Source organism: Lygodium microphyllum, unplaced genomic scaffold, assembly GCF_053477565.2.
Source record: "Lygodium microphyllum isolate KBCC unplaced genomic scaffold, Lygodium_microphyllum_v1.1.10 scaffold_861, whole genome shotgun sequence".
Lineage (NCBI taxonomy): Eukaryota > Viridiplantae > Streptophyta > Polypodiopsida > Schizaeales > Lygodiaceae > Lygodium > Lygodium microphyllum.
The window spans coordinates 1,714-11,181 of NW_028230283.1; the positions used below are offsets into that span (position 1 = coordinate 1,714).

Below are 9,468 nucleotides of genomic sequence, written 5' to 3' on the forward strand. Positions count from 1 at the left end.
GCTATTGTGACTCAGAGTGCTGCTAGCTCCCAGGCTCGGGGGTGAGCCCATTTGGCTCTATGGCTGGGAGGCGAGTCTGATGTCCAGTCCCTGTTATTGCAAGTTTGGCTTGCATCGAGTCTTGTGTGTAGATTGGATCCTAGGGGGACATTTCAGAGTGGGTGTCGTAGCGTGTCTTATTCGAACTGAAGCCGCAGCAGCAGCAGTGTCGATGATGACTGACTGTAACTGGCCTGATCACTCGGAAGGGCGGTAGTGTACAACCAAAATAAATAAATGCTTTCACCCAATTTAACAGTCGCCCACTTTACCTGAACTTAAAGACAGAGAATCAATAAGAAATACAGGAAGCTAGAATGCTCCTGTTGCCACACAGACACCCTGTTGGCCCCTAAGTCAAGCGCCCCTTGCGGTATTTCTTTATTTTTAAAGAGAGAAAGTACAGTGGGCTGTCTTTCACCTATTCTGGATGAAATTTGATAGCATAATAGTACAATTACTGACCCAAATCAAGTTGACCAGGAGGGGAAACTTTGCCCAAGTCTGAAACTTCTGGTTGGAGTGCAGAATTGACCATTCCAGTCTGCTGTAATTACTGGTTCAGACCTGTTCTGAGACCTGTTCTCAGCTCATTTTGTTCCCTGCACTGTCTGCATCATCTGGGCCAAGTGCCCCTTGATTCTGACATCAATTGGGCTCTGAAATAACCTCTAAACAGTCCAAAAACAGTACTGATTCAGTGCTGTTTCAGACACTTACTTGGTGAAGTTACCACCCTCACCTGTCCCTGTTGGGAACTGCAAACAACTGCTCCTGTTCCTGAAGAAAGGAGGCTCTTGCCTCATGCAAAAACAACATATTCCACACAGCTATACCTGAATTAGAAGAAAGGCCCTTGATTCTGCAGCATAACCATACTGTCAGGGAGAGAAAGAGAGAGAATAGGAAGCAAGCTCAGCCCTCTGTGCATCATAGACAAGGTAGACCAGCTCTCAAGAGCTCTCCATCTGCAGCAATCCATCTCCCTTTCACAAAAATGAGCCCCCCATGCATTGAAACTCGTTTTTGTGCTGCCCTCTCTCTCTCTTTTGGGAATTTATGCCCAAATTGTGACACATGGCATACATGTAACAATTTTCCAGTTTAAACCTTTCGGTCTAAAATTCTCCATCCTCGGTTCAAAATTTGACCTCGGCACAGACCAGAAGATTAATCCTCGTACAAAAACGAAGATAATGACGCGAACAGATTCTGAGGTCCAAAATTAGTAACTCCCTAAATTTTAGGAGTTGCTTCCATTGCATCCCCACTAGTCTTCTAACCATCTTTGCTGACTATGGCTACTTCCAAATTTACAATGTAGCTCAATTGAAAGTGAATTTCCAGTGATGACCCCACATGGACTAATCTCTTGCAGATTTGTCCATCTTCACTTTGAACTAGTCTCTTCCAGACTAGTTTTTCAACACACTTGTCCATATACACTTTCACAAGTCTCTTCCAGGCTTGTCAATCTACAGTGCCATCAGTCTCTTCCAGACTTGTACTGGACCTTAACTGTCCAGTCTTGACTCACTAGACATTCCTGTCCGTTCCACATACTGGCCATGCAACTCAGGCGTTTAGATTTCAAGAGGGATCCTTCCAAAAAGGAAAAACCAAATAAAATATGTAATAAAGAAATCAACAAAAAGGTAATAGTTGTCACAGTCTTGTGACATTTACAGTAGTGTGAGCAGCAGATCAGCTGAGAATGCAGATGCTGATGGCGAAAAAGATGATGCCAGCTGTTGGTTGTGTCCAACATGTAGGCAAGCTGTGACCAGTAGGATGGCCTGTTCTGATTGAAAGGGCAGCAGTGGCAGCTCTGGAAGACCTCGATACAGAAAATGCAGGTGTGCTGATGCATGGGCACCCGTAGGAGTGTTTAGAGGAATCGAGCAGCCTGCTCTAGCAGAACAAAGCAGCAGGGTGGCAGGCTCTGACTGAAAACACAGCAGGGTGGGGCTGCTAATCAGGTCAACCAACTGTGTAGGGCTACAATTAGCAAGGACAGCACTCGAAGTGGCTCCATGAAGTGGCGATGTCCCTAAGAAGGGGTTTGGGCAGTAGTGGGTGATGATAGGGCCGAAGGTGTGGTTGGGTGGAATGAGGGAATAGGGATGCACAAAGACAAGACTCCTATTTATAGAGGATTGTGGGTGCATTTGTCCTATTGTTGAAAATAAAGCCAGTTATTTTTGGTAATTTAGCATTAATTTTCTTTTTGGGGCTGTTTTAAGGAGACTAAATTAGAGGTTAATGCACCAGAATTATGTCTGAGTGCTCACCCTAATATTAGTGGTTCAATTGAAAGCATAAGGATATAGAGGTGGAGGAATTAAAGGGAGGCAGTTTTATTTTTTTTTGGGGTGCTGGGGGGTGTCTGAGTGAGAGAAGGTGGCTGGCAGGCAGACTCAGAGTTGGGACTACACATGCTTCGAATATTGCAAGAGAACATGTTATTGGTGTTGGAAGTTTGGTAGGTCATAAGAACCCTGGTTTGGTTAAGGAGGAAGAGGTGGAGGAATGGAAGGAAGTTAGGCTGTGTGTGTGCATACTTTTTGGGTGGAGGGGATGTGTAGGTGGGTTGCAGGCAAACTCAAAGTTGGGATGGCATATGCTTCAAATATTGCAAGAGATGAGTAGCAAGGGTTACTATTTGTAGATATGTGAACATGTAACTAATTGCAGAGATGGTTCTAGCAATGGCTGGAAATGGATGGCTGAAAAGCTGGGCAAACATGTGCATAAACATACAACCACAAGATGTTTGCACTCTGATGTCGTTTGCAGGACGGTTGGTAAGAAAGCGTCACCTTAGTGCCATTGAATATATGTATAGTTTTCATGCCATATAATGACAAATACATAACTAATGTACATGGTTTTAGCAATGTCTCAAAATTGATGGCTGAAAAGTTGGGCAAACATACATACAAATAAACATGCAAACACAAGATGCTTGCACATTGATGTCCTCTGTAGATATGGTTGGTAAGGAAGCACAACATCAGTGTCTTTGAAAATAGGCATCAGTGTTCATGCCAATGATGCCATATAGTGACTTCCTTTATCTAGTTCTTGATAAATATTTCTGCAATTTGTCTGCAATTTGTTGTGTGGAAATGAAGGTTAAGTTTGATTTGCTGAATGCATCAATTTTGTGTGCTTCGCGATGTTGTTGTAAAATGCAAACATATACTACTGTACTTTGCAGATGATTGAGGCACCTTTGCCAAAGGTACCTATTGATACTGCAGTTGTAGCACATTGGCTAGCAATTGACGGGGTGCAGCCAACAATTCCTGAAAATGCACCTCTTGAAAGTAACTGCAGATGCTCATTGTTCTAGCCTTTTAGGCTAGGGGAAATTTTGTGATGTTTTGATGTTGTGAAATGTTTTAACAGTAATGTTGATTTTTGGGATTCGAGTGCAGGTTTGGTACCATCATTGGATTCTATAAAGCCAGAAACTGTGATTACAAGGAAAAAGGATGAAGATCTTGCAGTTGAGGTCAAGCTTCCTGTGAAACATGTTCTATCGAGAGAGTTACAGGTGTCCTTGATATTGCACATCTTTTTTATGTTCTTTTTTGTTGAATTGGTTTTATAGGTGCTAATTCTCACAATGAATGATGCAATGCAGTAGACAAGTGATGCTTGTAATTTTCTGTGAAAGCTCACATTTGCTTATTCTCTTAGAACGATTGCTTTTCTGGGTCACTTGACCTTGACTATTTTGGAAATGGCCTTGTGCCACTGCGATTTAACTTTTAGCATTTCAAAATTCACCTTTTAATTTTCTTCTCTGGAATGCTCACCCAAAAAATTGCTTAGTCCTCTCAGAAATTGTCAAGAAGAAATGCATAAAGAAGGACTAGGGTAAAGGGACCTATTTAGTGACAATTTAAGGGTTCCCCATTAAGTATTTTTAATTTAGGTGAATGATACTATTTTTCTTTTATAGTTGAAACTGTTAGTGTAGTACATTTCATGGGTTGTGTGGACAGTTTATTGGCTTGGCATTTGGGTGCATTTCTATTTAATATGTGTGGCACATTTCACCCGGGCGGACTTGTATTTTTGGCTGGCCAACTTGATCATCTTTTTCCTACGTTTTTGCCTATTTATAGGCCACCTCTCCTCCATGTCATTATAATTCATTCATGCACACTGCATCTTGCTAGAGAGAGGGAGTCTCGGAGCACACTGCATCTTGCACAAAGGGGAAAGAGATTCTTTGGTTCTTGAGAGGTGGCTTAATCTCATGCAGCAATACATGAACATCCTAAAAGTGCCCACACGTAGACGAGGAGAAGTGGCGTCTCAACATTTGGGAGAACAGGCATATGATTGGTGGTTGGCGAAGGAGAAAGATCGGATAGAGCAAGGAAAAACTCGGGTGATGAGTTGGGATGAGTTACGTACAGAACTCATAAATCATTTTATCCGTAAGAATGAAAAATTCAAAGTGAGAGATGAGTGGTGTGCTTTGAGGCAACAAACGGGCAAAATGAGAGAATGCATAGCGAAGTATAGATCACTCATGCTACAACTACAAGACATGGATGCAGTGACCAAGTTACATGGTTTCCTGTATGGATTACAAGAGTGGGCTCGGTAGGAGATAGAAAAGCAAGAACCTGAAGATGTCAAAGTAGCATTTGAGATGATTGAGAGGTTGGCTGATATGGAGTTACGTAGGCCTATGGGAGTAGGGAGAGGAACATCATTCAGCACGGCGAGTCAAGCTCAAACAAGCTCATGGAGAACACCGTATGGGGGTCGAGGTGGAGAGATGAGTCGGGGCACTGAAAGCGTGGCTTCAACACTGTTAGTATATAGGCCTCCCAACACGCAATTACCAAGACTGGGGGTATGTCATCACAGTGGAGTAATGAAAGGAGTGGCTTTGGTCAAGGTAGAGGCTTCACAAATTGGGATGCGTCGGCAAGGGGATGTTTTACTTGTGGAGGATCACATTTTGCTAGGGAGTGGCCACAGAATCAGGGGATGGGCCTGTCAGGGGTGGCGGCAACTAGTGTGGCGGATCAAGAGTATAGGAGTGAACCACATCATGGGGTAAGAATCGCAGAAGTAGAAGAGGATGAGGCAAAGGGGATGGGAGAAGAGGCAGAATGCCCCAAAGTGGGGGTGCTACAGGTTCAAGCAAACTTCATGGCAGCAAAGTTACCCGCAGTACAACACTTGTATGTAGATGGGATAGTGAATGCTCACAAGCAGAGATTGATGATAGACACGGGTGCAACTCACAACTTCATGACACTTAGCTGGCAAAGAAGATTGGGGTAGGTAGGTTAGGTTAGGCTAGGTTAGTTTAGTTAGTTGTAAGTGGTTAGAGAGAGAGAGAGAGAGAGAGAGAGAGAGAGAGAGAGAGAGAGAGTGTGTGTGTGTGTGTAGGTTAGTTGTTAGTAGCTTAGTTGGTAGGTTAGGTTAGTTTAGTTGTTTTGGGGTTAGCTTAAATTATTAGTAGTTAGGTAGGTTAAGTTAGTGGTTTAAATGTGTGTTTACTTTAGTTGTTAATTGTTTATTTTATATTATTAGTTTGGTTGGTAGGTTAGTTGTTAGTAGCTTAGTTAGTTAGTGGTTAGGTAGATTTAGTTTAAATTGTTAGTTTGGGGTTCCCTTAAATTGTTTTCTTAGTGGTTTAGCATTGGTTTAATTTTTAATTGATTGTTGGTTAGTTAATTTCTAATTGTTGGTTAGTTAAGAGTGGTCTAATCTGGAGACTTGTACTGTAAGTTTTGGGCAAGGCAAAGATTCTAATGTGCGTATAGCCTATGGGTATGGGCACAACTAGGAGATTGGAAAGCCAGAATGGATTTTGTGATTGTGCCGATGGATGAGTTTGAGGTAATTTTGGGGTTGACATGGTATGACAAGTATGTATTGGCCATTTTTGGGAAGGGGACGAATCAGATTGTACTAGACATGAATGGGTCAACAGTGATGATAAACTACTATAGACCAAAAGCTCAGTTAAATCCAAGACGAGTGGAGGCTAAAGTGCAAGAGATGACAAATGGAGAAAAAGGGAAGATGGCACAAGTGGAAGTGAAGGCAACCAAGGTGGAGGGTAGTAGTAGGGAGAATATCACGAGGGTGCCAGGAGAAATAAGTAAGGACAAAGGCAAGAACCCTCAGTGGTGTAGTGCTAAGCAAGTAGAAAAGGAGTTGAAGAAAGGAAGTTTGGTTCATCTATGCATCATGAGAGCAATAGATCAGCCAGAAGAGGAAGAGAGAGAACCCGTAGTAGGAGATGACAGGGTTAGGGAGATTTTGGAAGAGTTCAAAGATGTCATGCCGAAAAGACTACCTCTGGGACTACCCGCAAAATGCTCAGTAGATCACTGAATAGAGTTGGTGCCGGGGGCTACTCCGCCGGCACGCCCACCGTACCGTAGACAAATGAAGAATTGGTGAAGTTAAAAAAGCAACTTATTTAACTGTTGGAAGCAGGGTTTATAAGGAGAAGCCGTTTGCCCTATGGGGCACCAGTGTTGTTCGTTAGGAAGAAGGATGGGACGATGAGGCTGTGCGTGGACTACCGTGCACTCAACAAGATCACCATACACAACAGGTATCCTATGCCTCTAGTGGATGATTTGCTGGATAGGTTGGCAGGAGCAAAATTTTTCACGAAGATTGATCTACGCTCCGGGTATCACCAAATACGCATAACAGAAGGAGACATTGAGAAGAACGCTCCGTACACGCTATGGTAGTTTTGAGTGGCTAGTGTTGGGCTTCGGAATGATGAATGCCCCACCAACATTTTGCACATTGGTGGATAACTCGTTCGGTGATTTTTTGGATGTGTTTCTAGTGGTATACATTGATGACCTCTTGATTTTTAGCAAGATCCTTGAAGAGCATAAGGAGCATGTAAGAAAGGTGCTGGAGAGACTTTGAGAACACAAGCTGTTTGCCAAATCAGAAAAGTGTGTATTCTTGGTGAAAGAGGTGGAGTTTTTAGGCTTCATTGTAAAGGAGGGAAAAGTAGCCGTGGATCCCAAAAAGGTAGAGGCAGTATAGAATTGGTAGCCGCTGACGACACCGCAGCAAGTCAGAGAGTTCTTGGGTTTCACAGTCTTTTGCCACAGGTTTATCAAAGGGTATAGTGGAATTACATGGCCATTGGCAGCACTGACGGGAAGCAACACAAAGTTCTCATGGGGGGATAGAGAGCAAGAAGCTTTCGAGGCACTCAAGAGGGCTATGAGTTCTACGCTAGCGCTTAAGATGCCAGATTTCACGAGATCATTTGAAATTCATACGGATGCTTCAGGTTATGCCCTGGGAGGAGTCTTGGTTCAAGATGGTCACCCTGTATGCTATGAGTCCAAAAAGTTCACTCCTATTGAACGAAGATGGTCTACCCATGAAAAAGAGATGTTGGCAGTGGTACATTGCTTGTGTAAGTGGAGGTACTATGTACAGGATAAGCACACCAAGGTTCATACTGATAATATCTCTTTGAAGTATTTTCAGACTCAGCCAAAGTTGTCACCCAAACAAGCCAGGTGGCAAGATTTTTTGGTTGACTTTGATGTGGAGATCTTGCACAAACCAGGCTCGGCCAATAAGATGGCAGATGCATTGAGCTGCAAGACCGAGTTGCAAGCTATGACCTTCTCAACACAGAGTGAATTCTTGACTGCGGTAAAGCAGTCCACTCAAGTTGATAATGGGGATGTATGAGATCAAGGATGGATTGCTGTACACACATGAAAGACTTTATATTCCAGACGACAATGAGCTCAAAAAGACTTTGCTTAAAGAAGCGCATGACTGTAAGCTGGCAGGTCACACAGGACATACAAGAACATTAGAAAGATTGCAACGACATCTGTTCTGGCCAGGGATGCGTGAAGAAGTGATAGAATATGCAAGAACATGCCCGACTTGTCAGCTAATGAAAGCGCAACGGCTGAAACCAGCCGGTTTACTACAACCCATGCTAGTACCGTCATGCCCATGGGACGTGATCAGCATGGACTTATCTTGGAGTTGCGAAAGTCCCATGGGTACTATGCAATCTTCGTTGTAGTAGATTATTTCTCGAAGCAAGCTCATTTTGTGCCCACGTCCATTCCACTCACAGCAGGTACAGTGGCATAGCTCTTCTTTAGTTGGGTCTTCAAATATCACGGGTTGCCTCTCGCCATAGTCTTTGACCGGGATGTTCGGTTCATGAGCAATATGTGGAAGGAGTTGTTCAAATTGCTAGACACTCAACTTAGGTTCTCATCCGCATATCACCCCCAGACAGATGGACAGACTGAACGGGTGAATCAAGGTCTTGAGGATTACATTCGCGCCTATGTTTGCGCTAATCAAAAGCATTGGGCCTTGTTCTTAGATGTGTTGGAGTATCATTACAACTCCTCACTTCATAGTGCAACTTACTCGAGGCTTGGCTCTCCTTGGTAGCGACACGGCGCGCGGCTGTTGCGCGTCACGCTTGGGCATGGTTAAGTGGCTTGGGGCCTCCCGTCGAAGAATAGAGTGGGGAAGGTGAGTGACTTGAGTGAAAAAGTGAGGGGGGGGGGGGATAGTTTTCTTTTCAAGTTGAGAGGTGAGGGGGTTATAAGAAAGGGCCGGGGTTTCCTCCCTTGGACCTTGCGTGAGCACCAAAAAGCTTCATGTTACCTTCAAAAAGGCTCCTTGCACGTTTGGGGGAGTTGGAAAAGCTTGTCTTTTCACCCGAGGTTGAGTTCCGAGTTGGTTTCATCTTAACAATACATGTTGGTTGTTGTGTCTCTCTTCACTACACCCATGTCATATGTTAAGAAGACTGCTGGGGTTTGCACTGAGGACACACAGAGTGTACGACCACGACAGAAACACAAAGACACAGACACAGACGCAACTCAAACCCTAAACGCAAAACTCAAAAATCAAACACACAAACTCAAACACAAACAAAAGAAGGGAGAGAGAGAACACAACTTTGAAGTGAATGAATGCTGTAAATGAATGTAAGAGTGTACAGTGTGCTCAAGGGCAGAGCAATGTCGGAGTGTGACGTCCACTGAAGACGGATTCCAAGTCTGTGACCACCAGCCGGAGTGTAGGAGTGCTGAATAGTGAATGGCAGCAGGCTGGTCACCAAAACGCAGCACTCTGGAAGCTGGAAACTGGTAAACGGAGCAGTGTATCACCGATCGGGGGCTGGAAATTGTGCAGAGTCTGTTGGAAACTGTGCACAGTCTGCTGTAAACAGCAGGCTGAAACACTGTCTGAGAGTGTCAGGGCCTGCAATGCTGAAAATGCAGGCTGGCTGACCCTGGGAAACTGTGTACAATCTGCTGTAAACAGCAGGCTGAAACACTGTCTGAGAGTGTCAGGGCCTGCAATGCTGAAAACGCAGGCTGGCTGACCTTGGAGATGATGGACAGCAGG

The 9,468-nt window shown here is 44.0% G+C and overlaps 1 protein-coding gene across 1 annotated transcript; it reads left to right on the top strand.

The window, feature by feature from the left end:
• Positions 1 to 2,188: 2,188 nt before the first annotated feature.
• LOC148007977 (transcription initiation factor TFIID subunit 6-like) lies at positions 2,189 to 8,581 on the top strand. The gene is made up of 2 exons (XM_087674549.1): positions 2,189 to 3,368; positions 3,480 to 8,581. Exons 1-2 carry the CDS (start codon positions 3,260 to 3,262, stop codon positions 3,653 to 3,655), a joined length of 285 nt encoding a protein of 94 aa, XP_087530675.1. The 5' UTR covers positions 2,189 to 3,259; the 3' UTR covers positions 3,656 to 8,581.
• The last annotated feature ends 887 nt before the right edge of the window (positions 8,582 to 9,468 follow it).